Below are 16,753 nucleotides of genomic sequence, written 5' to 3' on the forward strand. Positions count from 1 at the left end.
CCTTAAATGTGGAACACAACCTTTTTTTAAAAAAAAAACCCTCTCTATCTTTTAACACTCCTCACTTCTTCACGGTTGAAAAGCATAAGTAACAAATTTTTGCTTTTAACTTGTCCTGGCTTTTTATGGAAAAATGCAATATCCTTGACGATAATACAAACAATCAGAATTTATCAATCGCACATTTTGTTATTTACATCGCACGATTGCCTCCTAAAACGCTCTGACAAACAGGCCCAGTAAATATTTATGCTCCTGTGCTTCAACATGCGCTTAAGTAACGTTAGACTTTTCATTCTCACACACATACACTGTAACTCCAACATAATACTCCTCCGGTCCTAATTATAAGGCCCAATTGATTTATTTGAGGAAATTAAGGAAGTAAGTTAAGTTGGTTATTATAAATAAATAAGTGTTGTCATTCCTAAATATCCTTGCTAATTAAGTATATTGGCTTAAAACTATCATTATTAGAAGGATTATCTGGAAAAAAATGTATAAATATAAGAGACAAAATGGATTGGGTCTTATAATTAGGACCAAATAAAAGTCAAATTGGGTCTTATAATAAGGACTGGGGAGTATGATTTATGTTGGGAAAGAAAAGTCAAAAACCCAAACGTAAAAGCAAAAACAAATCCTTCAACCTTAAAGCGCATGTGGGTGCATTGTATAAAAAAACAAAAAAAAGCGTTGTTGTTGTGCAAAAACTCATTTGTTTTTGTTATCATTCCAAACATCCACATTTTCTCTGCATCAAATCAGCTTTTTTTCTTTTTTAAAATCTCCACTATATTTGACACCAACGTATAACACTATAAATATATATATCCAAAATATCGACAAAGTATAATAAAGAATGAATACGTCAACCTGCGGTATTTTTTAATAACATAGCACAAGCTCCTTAATATAGACCCTGTTTGACTTTAACGTTGGTCCTAAATATAAAACCCCAATCCATTTTGTCTCTCATATTTACTCGATTTTTTCTTAGATAGTTCCTTTAAAAATTATAATTTTAACTAACACACTTGATTAGTAAGGATATTTTAGAAAAAAATAACACATATTTGTTACAAATAACTAACTTAACTTCTTTCCTTAATTTTCTCAAATTAATCAATTATCTCATATAATTAGGACCGGAGATAGTATTAATTAAACGCACATTGACATTCTAGAATGCATTATGCCAATTCTTTTCTAACGAATCTTGACTGCTTCTTCACTCTTTCACACGCCATATATATCTCTATGGATCATCCTACATAACACCATTAACAGCTATATATATATATATATATATATATATATATATATATAGGATTATATGTATAAGAGTGTTTCCCTTACGACAAGTTAAAATGGTCCACAATTTGATTTGATTCAACTTATTAATATGCCTATTTATATTATAATTCTCAGGAATTTTTTGCCGTCTGCTTTATATTATATTCTTAAGTTTCTGAGATTGTTTCATCAATATAATCTTCTTGATGAGGACACATTTTCCTCATCTTTTCCGAGCACATTGACATCTTCTTCCATCTTCACTTTTTCTTGCAGCTCTAAGAAACTCCGTCAATATGTGAACCTGTCTGCTTGTGTTTGAACTTCTCAAATTCAGCTAATTTAGTTAAAGGATTCGAGTCGCCATATATATATATATATATACACACTCCACTCTTGTATTTTAAACAATACTACTTCCAAAGAGGGTCAAAGACTCGTTCTGTTATTATCTGTGAAAGAATCAATGGGGATATTCCTCTTGTAAATTAAATACATTATTAAAAATATATTTATACTCTTATTCGCGATGAATTTAACTCCTAATTAAGAACGATATATTTTTACATAAATGCCAAACAATTTTTGCGGCACCTCCGGAATATAATGCGTTTTTTTTCTTGGCAAAAATAAATAACAGTGCAGGCCAGGTCAAATCATTCCAGTATTAATTGTGTAATCCCCACTCAAATCATATGAGCCAATAATTGAACTTTCTTAGACAATATCCTCATATACAATTGTTGTAACGCGCAAATGACGCCACCTATCTTATGACTTAGTATATAGTTCAAAATATACTTATTTAATTATTTATGAGACAAACAAGGACATCATATTTTTATCCTATTTATAAGTAACTTTATTAAATTTTTAATATAAATGTATAAATGATAAAATTGAAAAATTATTAAATTTTAAAGTAATATGTTTAGTATCACTTATATAAATACTTATAAACATGTTTTATATAAGTTGAGATAAAATTTCTTTTACATGTTTACTTCATATCTATAAATTATGATTAAAAAAATTATTTATAAACCATTCCAAACATGCCTTTAAAGTTTTTTTTAGTTTAAGTGGGGAAAAAAAAATCCCATAGCCTGATCATATCATGACATCATACTTTACGGCGGTTCTAATCATGCTTAGAAAGGGGACACACATTAATTAATTTGTACCGAACGGGTATATGAAATGAAATGTCAGGAGTAACATCCAACCGTTCAAGTCATAACAGGATCCCCATTTGGTTAAGATCTAACGATTCAACGTTGCCAGACCGAGTTACCTCTCATCGTACCTTTGGATCAGAAGTCAAACTTCACATTAATAACACTCTAATTTCGCATTGAATGATTTTACCACTTGCTACTAGTCTTCGTCTTATACTTAAAAAAGGACAAAGACTCCGTTCATTAATGTTCCAACAACCACGTTAATTGTTTATTTCAAGGTTTTAGGATTGTGTTGGTTTCTAATTTCTACTGGGTGCGTAATTTTCACGACCAACCAACCAACCATCACAAAACAAAAGATCACATTAATCAACGAAAATCCCTTTGCATTGTGATTCCGATATTGGTTGTTGTGATGTGTTTGATGTGTCTGAGTTTGTCAACTTGACCAACCACCTAATTTTACCCACACACTTGGATGCTCAATATTCAAATGGATCACACTCCTTCCTGCGTCTATTTCAGTAACTAACGCAATTGCCTGTTGAACTTGACATAAACTGCTCCGTTAACTATATTCTAAACCTGTTTACACATATGTTTATATATAAAATTTCAACCAAGCTTCTTAAAAAATTTTACATGTGTTGACGTTTTAATTAGGATTATCTTGATATTCAAATGAATTGGTTAGTTTGGTTCATATTAAAACCGCATTCAAAAGATTATACAACTAAAATAAATTTACTACGCCCTGTTATTCGATAGATTTAGTCATTTAATTTATTTGATGAAGATTTATCACCCTTACTTAGGGATGTTTAATTAAAGTAGACGACTCTTTTTTTGTTTTTTTTTTAACCAAGAGAATTTGAACCATTACTCGCTACTCATACCTTATTAAACCTTCAGTACCGTTTGAGCTATAGGCTCATGTAACTTAATTAATGCCAACTTTTATATCCAAACTAATTGATGTAAAATAAAATTGTTTTTTTAATATTTAAACCACAGTGAAAAATAAAGTTTCACGATTTGCTATTTTTTAAAATTTGCAATTTAATATGAGATGGATTACTTTTGGCCAAAAAAAGAAGAGATGGATTACTGAACATTTTCCATTTGAAATAATAAGTCTCCTGTTACTCCGTTCTCTTTTAATTTAGAGGTGTCTTTTAAGATTTTTTTTTTTACGAGAATTGAGAAAGATAATAATTTACCGGATGGGTCCTATTGTCCAATGGTATAATAAAGCAACAGATAAAGTGAAACCAAAAAAAAAAAAAAGAAGCTAAAATGTACGAAAAATAAAATATGCGGAATGGAGAATGGAAGGAGATGACATATTTATTTGAACTGAAATAACTTAATTGACGTCATGTGGATGCTGAGATAGTTTTACAATTCTAATTCAAGAAATGTAGTTCTCTTGCTTGAAAAGAAATTGCAAAACGTTTTATATACATTAAGAGTTTTCAAAAGGAAAAAGGGCTGAGAGATTTGATCATTTGAGGGTAGACCAGTGCATCACAGAGGGAGCCAGCCTGATAATCTGCGTCACCACAGAAGAAAATAACGACCACATCTAGATGCTTTATCAGATATAAATATTTATTCTAATTTTAAATATAGGACATACTTATTGGATACCGTTATAAATATAGAATCTTAATATAGTACTTCGTCTTCTTTATTTAATATATTTTCCAAATTTCTCTCGCTAATTTCACAGTTTTGTCCACTTTATTTGTTTTCATATTTAAACCTTCATTAAAAAGAGGCATTTAAAAAAGTGACAAGAAAATACTTATACCCAATATTTTATATTTATTATGTTACGTTCTCCGATTTCACATGAATTCTGATTAGATAACTTAATATAAGAACATGACATAATTTAAGCAATTTTCAAGCCCAAATATTTGAGAAGAAAAAACAAACAGCGGGAGGATACCGTTACGTTGTCCCAGATAAATATGGATGACGTTTTTGAATTAACGAGGAGCACAAGTGTCGATGTCTCTCATTTTCATAATCTCTCAAATTCTCAAGTAATCGGAATTCAACCATCTAATAATGTTCTGTCTTCTGGTCAATACCACAGCTTCGGCAGCTTCGTATTCACCACCGTACCGCAATGGTTGCCCGAGAAATTATTTTATTTTATAGGATATGTCTAAATATAAATACACAGGTTAATATAATCTTAGATTACTGCCCTCATATACTTCTCAGATCCTATTTATAAGCTTTAAATTTAAAAATGAATGTGATTCATTTTATGAGCTTCACTTTGAATTTGTTTTAATATTTAATGTATTTTTCTTACGTTATCCTTAATTATTTATCTTTTATCACATTTTCTTACGCATTCTTTTTTATCTTTTTTTTCATTTATGATAAGAGCATATTCGAAAACAAAAATATATTGTTAACCTATTTATCGTTTTCAACTAACTTTAACTAATTATTTGTTATTTGTAAATTACTTATTTAAAATTTATAATAAAGAGTAGAAGGAGTGAAGGACTATATGGCTGTAAGAGTAATTAATCCAGAAGCTTGTTCGGAAAATTATTACATACATATATGTGGACATACATGCTGGCACCAAAAAAGAAAAAAGTGCCTTTTTTTAATTTATAATATACTTTTATCAATTCGTTATTCTTCTCACATTGTCATTGTATATCATCCCCAAAAAAACAAAAAATCTGGTAGGAACAACAACCTTTGTCCTGTTTATAGTCTGCAAATGAATTAACAAGGTTTGTGACGAATTAATTTTGTTTGTTTGTGGTGCTTCACTTGGACTTTAAGGTTTTATTAATCTTGTTCTAACGGTGACTAATAGTACATGTGCAGCACATTTGTTTTAAAAAAATAATTCGCGATAATAAAAAATTTTGGGTATTCTAATTGGCATAGACATAATGATCTAATATTTTTAGGGAAAAAAAAATTAAGTCAAGATATTTTCATTGTAATGAAGGACTTATGCATCATTTTCATTGGGATGTTCCCGCTTGACTGTGGGATATAAGCCGCGGAGAAAAATAATGACTCTTCAGAAGCACTCATTGAGAAATTAAAGATGAATTAAGCTAGAGATCGCTATTCTTGGAATTCCTCTATATCTTCAGGACGTTCTGCTTATTTAAAATATACAGACTTTTGAATATTAAGCAAACAAAATCAAAATCAAAATAAAAAGTTAACCAACTTTACAAAAATTAATAATGTCCTTGATTCTGAAAAATAAAAGGCAGTGTTAGTGTATATGTATATTGCAGGATTTTGAGAGCAAGCAATGTGTGTGTGTGTGTGTGTGTCCGTGTGTATATACATCCAATAAAACTTAAAACAAACCGCAATCATTATATGATATGAATAGCACAATTTGTTCATCAAATTTTTTGTCCAACTATTCATCAACTTCATGCAATATGCTGCACAAAAAAAGAAGGTACTTAGTTGGACTTCCAAAAGACAATAATAATGACTTAAGGCACAAAGTTTTGTATGTAACAAACACATGGATAATTTCATAGGTTAAGTTGATTTCTTTTCATCCATTGACGGCAATTTTATATAGTGGTGAAGGAAACAGGGACTAGTAGAGCCTTGAATCCATTAGTTTTCAATTTTTTTCTTTTGTCTTTTTTTTTTCTTGGTATATACTCTTCCGGTCCTTAATATAGAACCCGATTGTTGAGTTAGTTTTGGTCCCAAATATAATATTCATTTATCATATTTATTAATTTTCTCTAAATTACCCCTATGAATACTCCCTCAACCATAATCAAGTAGAAGAGGGAGGTGGAGTATTAAGAAAGATGATTATAGTATTTTAGGAAAAATGTGTTACTTTTCTTATAATTAACTAACTTACCTAACTTTATTAATCTAATCAAATTAGTTAAATAGGTCTTATATCAAAAAACGGAGGAGCAGTAGATAGTAAATATCGTCTTTGATCCCCAGATTTTTATGCAAAACATTATATATATATAATTCTCAATCTCAATCTCTTTCAAATAATAGAATTGTAGCTACACCCACCACCAATAAATAGGTTTGTGAAGTTCATAAATATTTGGCCTATAATCTATAGATTGTAAGTTCAAGTTGTGATATGATCCATAAATATTTTTATAAAAGCTTTTTGAGCCACAGGCAAATTTTGATCTTAGTAAATATTTAGGATTCAACTTATCTAAACTATTTTTGTTTGAACAAACAGAGAAATTCTGGATCCCCCCTTGTTTCTTTATATCAAGTAAAAAAAAATGATGGCCAAGTCAAATTCATGAGGTCATTAACAAAATATATCTTCCAAAGGTTGCTTGAAGACAAAGTTTCTTGTCTAGAAGATCTCACGATGTGTTTCATTTTTTTTTTTGGACTGAATCACGATGTGTTCATATAGATACAGGAACAATGGCAAAAACTATGGTTTTTAAATTCGTGAATATATATTAGTTCAAAACCACAGTCACCATATATATATATATATATGTATGATCACAATTAGTATAGACCCGTCTCTTTGCTTTTGTCTGGTAATCTCTTCATTACCCATAATTGACCTAGTCTTTCTTGACCATTCATCATTTAAATTAAGAGGGGGAAATTGTGAATGATGTATATACCACATACATTTGTTCACATGATTACTATTTCTTCACATTTTCTTAATTACTATTATTATGTTTTTTCTAGATGCTTAGTTGTTAATGAAATTGGTCTGAAGTTAAATTCTGACTTTATTACTTGCCATTAACTTGACCAACATTACAACAATTCGTTAATCCATGAACTAAAAAGATTAAAAATTATCGTCCTTTCATTTTCAGGCTACGCGCTCCCACCAGTTCCCTTGCAATTATAAACTTAATTAATAAATTTAAAAATGGATCAGATGATGAATACATTTAAAAGTCAAAATATGTTTTAATCGTGAGAATGAATTTTTCTCAAAAAAGTCCGTAAATTCAAATTATCTTTAAAAAAAAAAAGTGGTGCTAATGATAGTGCTTTTTCAGACCCCATTTACGTTCTTTACAATTAATATTTAGTAAACACTTTTCAGAAATACACTGAGATTTTCTTTTGGATTTTCTTACAAAAATCTGTATTATTGCTCTGTTAGTTAAGAACTTAAGATTCAAATTTTTTCTCTTCCCAAGGGACATGACTGATACAGTGAATCAAGTACCACTGCTTAAGGCAAATGATGAATCATTTTTTAATTGTGAAGTGGAAAGATATATTATTTTATTTGAATTTTTAATTAAAACGAAAAACGAAATAGGCAAGATGATTTTTCCAAGAAGCCGGAGCCAAGTTGGTGCGGCCGTTCATGTTTGAACGAGTAACTCCAGAGACCCACAACTTGACGGAAATAGCTTTTTATTTTTTTAATTAATTTTTGAATATTATTTTTGTTCTTCACTTTTCATTAAAGCTTCATATTTTGAACCAAGTATTGTGACCATTTGGCCACCTAACCCAGTCCCCCTATTTTGGCGGCCTCTCTGTTCCCATCCTCGCTTGTATATATATAAATGCCATTTCATAAACAAGGGAGTAAACTGAGTTTCCTTCTCCTCCTTTCTTCTTCTTCTTCTTCTTCATTTCCAAGTCTCTCTCAGTGGAAAATAGTACTACAACCACAAGAAAATTCAGAGACAGAGAGACAGAGACAGAGAACAAGTTTCTTTTTAATTTCTGGGGTTGTTAAGCTCTTTTTTCTGTTCTGCTAACCAAGAAAGGGACTGAGTTTGGTATAGGTTAAGATCAAGTAAGTATGCGCAGTCCACTTTGATTTGTCTGTTTGGTTGCATGGAAACCACAAACAACAGAGAACGACTTCTTCTTCACTTCTTCTCCTGCTTAATTGTTTGTTTCATTGACCTCTGAAATATTGTGCAGAAGAAGGAGGTAAGTGACAATGGAGGGTAATAATTTAACGAGGAACATAAGTAAGAGCTTTAGCAGGTCGAGTTGGAGAATGGAAGAGGTGTTTGCGAGTGGCCGGTATTCTCGCCGGAGCACTCGGATCGACGAAGACGAAGAGGCTCTCAAGTGGGCCGCCATAGAGAAACTTCCCACCTACGACAGGCTAAGAACAAGCATCTTCCAAACTTATGGCGACCAAGATCAAGGTGGTGGTCAGGTGACACACAAGGAAGTCGATGTTCGAAAGCTCGACATGAACGAGAGACAACAAATCATCGACAGAATCTTCAGAGTCGCCGAGGAAGACAACGAGAAGTACCTCCGAAAGTTCAGAAACAGAATTGAGAAGTCAGTTCCATGTTCCTCCAAATCTCCCCCTTCTTACATATCATCATATTATTATCAATGTTTCTGGTTTTAACTCAAAATTTGATCTTCCTAACAGTTTTGTTTTTCTGTTGAAAATTGCAGGGTGGGAATCAGACTTCCAACGGTGGAAGTGAGGTTTCAGAATCTGACAGTGGAGGCTGATTCATACGTTGGAAGCAGGGCTCTTCCAACGTTGCCAAATGTCGCAATGAATCTTCTTGAGTCTGCTCTTGGCGTGTGTGGGGTTAGTACAGCTAAGAGGACAAAGCTGACCATTCTTAAAAACGCCTCTGGTATTATTAAACCTTCAAGGTATACTCAATCACGTGCAATCATCAAAGTTCTTGTCTTTCAAATGAAATTAACTCATAAAAAAGGGTCTCAAGGTGTAATCTCCAAGCAAGTTGACATTTTGATGCATGAACTTGCTTTATTTTAAATAACAAGTGATCTTGTTGGTTTGTGTAGGATGGCCCTTTTGTTAGGTCCCCCATCTTCCGGGAAAACGACTCTCTTGTTGGCTTTAGCTGGAAAATTGGACCCGAACTTGAAGGTAGCTAGATCAGATTCCATTGTAAATCCCAAGACGGGGAAAAAAATAATATTTGAAGTACAGAATTAAGTCACAGGAAACAGAGTACTAAGAAATTTTTGGATGAAACAGGTGAAAGGAGAAATTACTTACAATGGCTACAAGCTTAATGAGTTTGTCCCCAGAAAGACATCGGCTTACATTAGTCAAAATGATGTTCATGTTGGAGAAATGACTGTGAAAGAAACCTTGGATTTTTCTGCCAGATGTCAAGGAGTTGGGACTAGATACGGTAATTAAGCTAACAATTTTACCTTAAACAGGAGTTAATATTCAGTCATATATACGAATCAGTGGAGATTAACAAAAATTTTTAATTTCCTTTAGACCTTTTGACTGAGCTTGCTAGAAGAGAAAAAGAAGCTGGCATATTACCTGAGGCTGAACTTGACCTTTTCATGAAGGTATTTTCACAGAATAATTAACACTAAATATCTCAATTATTGTTCAAATCACTCAATTATTTATTTTTTTAAACTTTTCAGGCTACTGCAATGGAAGGAACAGAAAGCAGTCTCATCACTGATTATACTCTTAAGGTAATTTAATTTGAGGGCTTATTTACTTCAACATGCATGATAAAGAATCTGACAATACACCAACCCCATATCTCCAAGACTTTCTTGCCAAATAACTTTACCGTCAAAAATTTCTCCTCACCTACTGTATCTCTCTCTAGTCATTTTCAGTTTTGGCAGCTAAATGGTCCTAGCACAGGAAAAAAAACCAAGAAACATGAATTTATTAGACAACCACTTGTTCTGATTGCATTATTATTATATATATTATTGCCCTTTTAAGTTGCTGATATTTACCAAACTGCACTAGGGCTATTGACTGATGATATTTACATATGAAACAGATATTAGGGTTGGACATATGTAAAGACACCATTGTGGGTGATGAAATGCATCGAGGTGTCTCAGGAGGCCAAAAGAAACGTGTAACGACAGGTTAGGAATTACAGACAATAATCTTGTACTTGGTCATCTTTAATTACTTGGTCTTCTTTTTAAGAATTATTTGGTCATCTTCACTTGCATCATTACCCATGCTCTTGATCAACAACCTTTATTTTATCTGTTCTCTTATCTTATTTTTATTTTAAACTAAAGTTGCCAAAACATACCAAGTCAAAGTGTCTCGAAATATCAAAAATTAAAATAAAATGACCAGAACATGCGGTAGCCGGCCAAACTCTATTTACTTTGGACTTGGTCCTTCACCTTCACGGATTCACCAACCCACTATGACAAAATTCATAGTTTCACATGTTACTTTCTACACTAATTCTATTCAGATATTTTCTCCGACACCTTTTTTTTTAAATTTCATTATTTTTACTATTTTTAAATCAAAATAAACCCAACGCGCATGTTAGTGGTCATTAACAAAACTAGCTAGTGGTTATGTGGACTGTTATGTGAAGTTTGAATAAATGAAATGAACTTTTTTTTTTTTGGTGTACAGGGGAGATGATTGTGGGACCGACAAAGACACTGTTCATGGATGAGATATCGACGGGTCTTGATAGTTCAACGACATATCAAATAGTGAAGTGTTTGCAGCAGATTGTACACCTCACTGAAGCAACCATCTTCATGTCCCTCCTCCAACCTGCTCCTGAGACGTTCGATCTCTTTGATGACATCATTCTCATATCCGAGGGTCAGATTGTCTACCAGGGCCCACGAGAACACATCCTTGAGTTCTTTCAGTCAATGGGATTCCGCTGTCCTGAAAGAAAAGGAACCGCTGATTTCTTACAAGAGGTATATAACTATATATCGTCATTGTTTCACTGCATTGTTCCTCGTAATTTTTCTAGTATTGGAACTAAGTCTTATAAATAACAAGGGAGCTGAACATGGGTTGACTTGTAAAATGTGTTCAGGTGACCTCAAGGAAAGACCAAGAACAATATTGGGCAGACAGAAGCAAGCCGTACAGATATGTGACGGTGCCCGAGTTTGCAAACCGATTCAAGAGTTTCCACGTGGGAATGAGGCTTGAGAATGAGCTCTCAGTCCCATTTGACAGGTCCAGGGGACACAAAGCTGCTCTTGTTTTCAAGAGATACTCAGTGCCCAAAATGGAGCTTTTAAAAGCATGCTTTGACAAGGAATGGTTACTGATCAAGAGGAACTCTTTTGTCTACATATTTAAGACAGTCCAGATTAGTCTTATTGCCATAATTGCTGCTACTGTCTTCTTGAGGACCAAGATGCACCAGAACACTATAGATGATGGGGCACTTTATGTTGGGGCAATTCTGTTCTCCATGATCATGAACATGTTCAATGGTTTTGCTGAGTTATCCCTCACAATTGCGAGGCTTCCTGTGTTTTACAAGCATAGAGACCTTTTGTTCCATCCCGCTTGGACTTACACACTCCCCAATTTCCTTCTTCGTATTCCAATTTCCATATTTGAGTCTGTTGTGTGGATGGTTGTCACCTACTACACAATAGGATTTGCACCTGAAGCTAGCAGGTTGGTTTAGTTCAATGTGTTTCACTTTGAAGAATACGTATATTTGTAATATAGACCAAATGAGAATATTTGCCTTTGATCTCATTTTCAGGTTCTTCAAACAGCTGTTGTTGGTCTTTCTGATTCAGCAAATGGCAGCTGGGATGTTTAGGTTCATTTCTGGAGTTTGCAGGACGATGATTATTGCCAACACTGGAGGATCCCTCATGCTCCTTCTTGTTTTCCTACTCGGAGGTTTCATCCTACCAAAACGTGAGTGAGGGATTTAAAGTTTGAAACATGTCTTCAAAATGATACCTTGTACCTATTAGAGGAATCAATGTCCTAACACAAATGCTTCATGATAACAGGTGACATTCCAAATTGGTGGGTATGGGGCTACTGGGTTTCACCACTGTCTTATTCCTTCAACGGCCTTGCTGTGAATGAAATGCTTGCACCAAGGTGGATGAACAAAAGGGTGAGTAATATAAGCTCCATTTGTTTAGCCTGTCTAAGGTGAATAATTCATCAGAATACTTAAACTTCAAAAGGAACATTCTGTTGAGTTGAACTTTACTTTTAAATGCAGGCTCCAGATGGACGTCAATTGGGTCTAGCTGTGTTGGAGACCTTCGATGTTTTCCCTGAGAAAAAGTGGTATTGGATAGCTGCAGGAGCGCTCGTGGGCTTCACAATTCTTTACAACGTTCTATTTACCTTTGCACTTATGTACCTTAATCGTAAGGACTCATTGATCTCGATCAATCTTCCAAAAGCAGTTTATTACTTGTATCATTTGTCATTTGATCTTAACAAAATCTGTCTTTTATCTTGTTTGATGATCTAGCAATTGGAGGGAAGCAAGCGATTATAACTGAAGAATCAGCAAGTGAAATGGAAGGTTTAGGAGATTCAAGAGACGAACCTAGACTCAGAAGGCCTATGTCAACTAGAGATGGAAACAACACAAGAGAGGTGGCAATGCAGAGAATGGGCAGCAGAACAAACCCTACTCAAATGAGACATGTTAATTCAAACACAGAGTCAGCCAATGGAGTTGCTCCTAAGAAAGGAATGGTTTTACCATTTCAACCACTCGCAATGTCGTTTGATAGTGTCAATTACTTTGTGGACATGCCCCCTGTAAGAACTCCATCCTCTTGTTCTATCTTTGTTTTGCCATTAATACTTTATGGTACCTAAACATAATTGAATTTTGACAGGAAATGAAAGATCAAGGTGTGACAGAAAATAGGTTACAACTTCTTAAGGAAGTAACTGGTGCCTTCAGACCTGGTGTTCTAACTGCACTTATGGGAGTCAGTGGAGCTGGTAAGACAACTTTAATGGATGTTTTAGCAGGAAGAAAGACTGGTGGCTACATTGAAGGCGATATTAGAATTTCTGGATTCCCAAAGAAGCAAGAAACCTTTGCAAGAATTTCAGGATACTGTGAACAAACGGATATTCATTCACCACAAGTTACAATCAAGGAATCTTTGATTTACTCTGCCTTCCTTCGGTTACCTAAAGAAGTCAGCAAAGCAGAAAAGATGGTAAGCTAAAAACGCTATATTTTCTGTTTTTTTATCATAATATTTGGACAAAGGTGAAATTAATTTTTTTAAAATTGTTTGTCATCTCAGCAATTTGTGGATCAAGTAATGGAATTGGTGGAGCTAGATAATCTTAAGGATGCCATAGTAGGACTTCCAGGAGTGACAGGGTTATCAACGGAACAAAGAAAGAGATTGACAATTGCCGTTGAGCTTGTGGCTAATCCTTCAATCATTTTCATGGATGAACCCACTTCAGGTCTAGATGCTAGAGCAGCCGCTATTGTCATGAGGACTGTGAGAAACACTGTTGACACAGGAAGAACAGTTGTCTGCACAATTCACCAACCCAGCATTGACATTTTTGAAGCCTTCGATGAGGTAACCTATGATCTTGTCAACAATGTGTCTTTATGGGATTTTGTCTCATTGTTACTTAATAAATTTCCCTTTCTTCTTTCTTGTAATAGCTTCTATTGATGAAAAGAGGAGGGCAAGTGATTTACGCAGGGCCACTGGGTCGGAATTCTCACAAGATTGTAGAATTCTTTGAGGTACTACAACTACTTGATATTATTTGGTAGATTTTTTTTTTTTTTTAAACAAGCTTCCAACATTTGACTCCATCTTTATTCCACTATAACAGGATATTCCAGGAGTCCCAAAAATTAAGGATAAGTACAACCCAGCGACATGGATGCTTGAAGTGAGCTCCATAGCAGCTGAAGTTCGTCTTGGAATTGACTTTGCTGAACACTACAAATCATCATCTCTGTTCCAGTAAGTCCATAAACAACACCATTGTCTAATGTTGTTAGTGTGCTTTTGTTAGTTGAACTTACACATGTTTCTATGAGCAGGAGAAACAAAGCTCTGGTAAAGGAATTAAGTACACCTCCACCTGGTGCAAAAGATCTGTATTTCCCAACTCAATACTCTCAGTCCACATGGGGACAGTTTAAATCTTGTCTATGGAAGCAGTGGTGGACTTACTGGAGGAGTCCAGATTATAACCTTGTCCGGTTTTTCTTCACCTTAGCTGCTGGTCTAATGGTGGGGACAATATTTTGGAAAATTGGAGAGAAAAGGTTAGGACTTTGAACTATTTTCTATTTTCTACTATGAAGTCCAGTCAAATTAACCTACCATTGTTCAAGGATTCTAGCTAAACTCTCTCTGATTATCTCTTCTACAGAGATAACTCAACAGACCTGACCATGATCATAGGAGCAATGTACTCTTCTGTTCTGTTCATTGGAATAACAATTGCTCAACTGTCCAACCTATTGTGGCCATTGAAAGAACAGTTTTCTATAGAGAAAGGGCTGCTGGAATGTACTCAGCATTGCCTTATGCCATTGCACAGGTTAAAATTTGAACCATTTTTTTTCTGTGGGAATTTATCTATACTCTTATGATGCCGTAGCTTGAAAGTCACTTAATCCCTTTGCCACATAACTTTTGTAGGTTGTCACAGAGATTCCTTATGTCCTCTTTCAAGCTGTGTATTACTCATTGTTGGTGTATGCTATGGTGAGCTTCCAATGGGCAGCGGACAAGTTCTTTTGGTTTTTGTTTGTCTGTTTCTTTTCCTTCCTATATTTCACGTACTATGGGATGATGACTGTGTCCATCACGCCAAACCACCAAGTGGCTGCAATTTTTGCAGCAGCATTTTATGGACTTTTCAACATCTTTTCTGGCTTCTTCATCCCCAGACCCGTAAGTATTATATACCCATTCTAGTTGCAATTTGGTTTTGAAAATGCGAGTTGTTCTTGCAGATTTATCATCTTCAACACTAACACAACATTTCTATGTGGAATTCATTTCAGAAAATTCCAAAGTGGTGGGTCTGGTATTACTGGATTTGCCCAGTTGCCTGGACAGTATATGGATTGATTGTCTCACAATATAGAGATGTAATCACGGCGATTTCTGCACCTGGGTATGGAGACAATGGTGCTCCAGGTCCAGTCGCCATCAACCAGTACATTCAAGACCATTTCGGCTATAAAACAGACTTCATGGGGCCAGTTGCAGGAGTTTTGATTGCTTTCACTGTGTTCTTTGCCTTCATGTTTGCCTACTGCATTAAGACACTAAACTTCCAGATGAGATAAGTCTATATAGAGCCATTGGTGAGGAACTTCTGTTCTGCTCCACAAAATATCTCCTGCAAGCCTTAAATGACTTTTGTATGTATATAATTACAGATAGCAAAACAGTAGATGATGGCGATAATTTCATCTCTGCAAGTTTTGAGGTCTGCTTAATCAGTAATTGTAAAGTAAATTATCATGTTTTGGTCACATCATTGTTGAATCCTTTGTCCCATAGGAGGAATTTAGTTTATACATATATATGAGGTCAAATTCTTGTAACAATAGTACTTGTTTCGAAATGATATTGAATTACTTACGCCTTCCCAATCTTCCTTTCAGTATTCGTCAACTTGAAACAATGTTTATGGTTCAGTGATTAAAGTTAAACAGCAGTTTAATGGGGATAAAACAAGCGATTCATGGATTCAATCTCTCTCTCTCTTTTTTTTTTGGGCTTTACAATCTTGTTTGTGTGCTCTTTGGGGTTTCAGTATCTTTCAGAATGGCCTCTCACATTTGAAACAGTACATATACGACGTGAATAGAAGTAATTTAAGGGCGAATGGCTCTTACAAGCACATTAGTCAGACTCTTCTTTTCATTATCATGTTCATCTGTAGCGGCCTATAATGAAAGGCTTGGTTAAAATGCATAACTTCTAAGGATTATAACTACTAAAATTTTAGAGACTTGTTATTAAATTTTCAAAAAAGTTACAGATTAAGGGGTGTTTGGTTTACAATAAAAGCATCTTTTCAAAGTGTTTTCACACAAGATGAAACATAACTCTTTTCACATACTTATTTCGTATACTGTAAAATTATTTTTAAAATTATAATTTGGTTTCCACCAAAACATCCTCTAAGTGCTGATTTTGGGTGAAAACAGTTAGTTATACTAACAAGAAAATATAGATGTTAGCATTTAGCGGTGAACTTTTTGGAAATCTAAGTTTATTAGAGCAAATATGGAAATTAAAATGCGAAAGGAAACTTTTTTGGAGTAGCAATTAGCAAATGCAAAAGAAATATCAATAACTAAAAATTACTCCTCTGGTTCTTAATATAAGACCCATTTAACTAATTTGATTAGATTAAAAAAGTTAGGTAAGTTAGTTTATTATAAGGAAAGTGACACATTTTTTCTAAAACACAATAATCATCTTTCTTAATACTCTCTCTCCCTCTTCTATTTGATTATGGCTGAAGGAGTATCCAT

At 34.1% G+C, this 16,753-nt stretch overlaps 1 protein-coding gene across 1 annotated transcript; it reads left to right on the plus strand.

Annotated features, from left to right (window-relative positions):
- Nucleotides 1-8,146: 8,146 nt before the first annotated feature.
- LOC114739696 (ABC transporter G family member 36-like) lies at nucleotides 8,147-15,862 on the plus strand. The gene is given in 23 exon segments (XM_028927772.1): nucleotides 8,147-8,280; nucleotides 8,412-8,786; nucleotides 8,910-9,119; nucleotides 9,276-9,360; nucleotides 9,472-9,631; nucleotides 9,727-9,803; nucleotides 9,885-9,938; nucleotides 10,262-10,352; nucleotides 10,870-11,171; nucleotides 11,294-11,892; nucleotides 11,984-12,144; nucleotides 12,243-12,352; nucleotides 12,464-12,614; nucleotides 12,722-13,017; nucleotides 13,098-13,430; nucleotides 13,521-13,811; nucleotides 13,901-13,984; nucleotides 14,077-14,210; nucleotides 14,291-14,518; nucleotides 14,626-14,687; nucleotides 14,690-14,796; nucleotides 14,898-15,152; nucleotides 15,266-15,862. Coding segments are annotated over 22 exon segments (4,434 nt in total). The 5' UTR covers nucleotides 8,147-8,280; nucleotides 8,412-8,430; the 3' UTR covers nucleotides 15,554-15,862.
- The last annotated feature ends 891 nt before the right edge of the window (nucleotides 15,863-16,753 follow it).

This window comes from Neltuma alba, unplaced genomic scaffold (genome assembly GCF_004799145.2).
Source record: "Neltuma alba isolate B1F8T4 unplaced genomic scaffold, ASM479914v2 tig00002887_pilon, whole genome shotgun sequence".
Lineage (NCBI taxonomy): Eukaryota > Viridiplantae > Streptophyta > Magnoliopsida > Fabales > Fabaceae > Neltuma > Neltuma alba.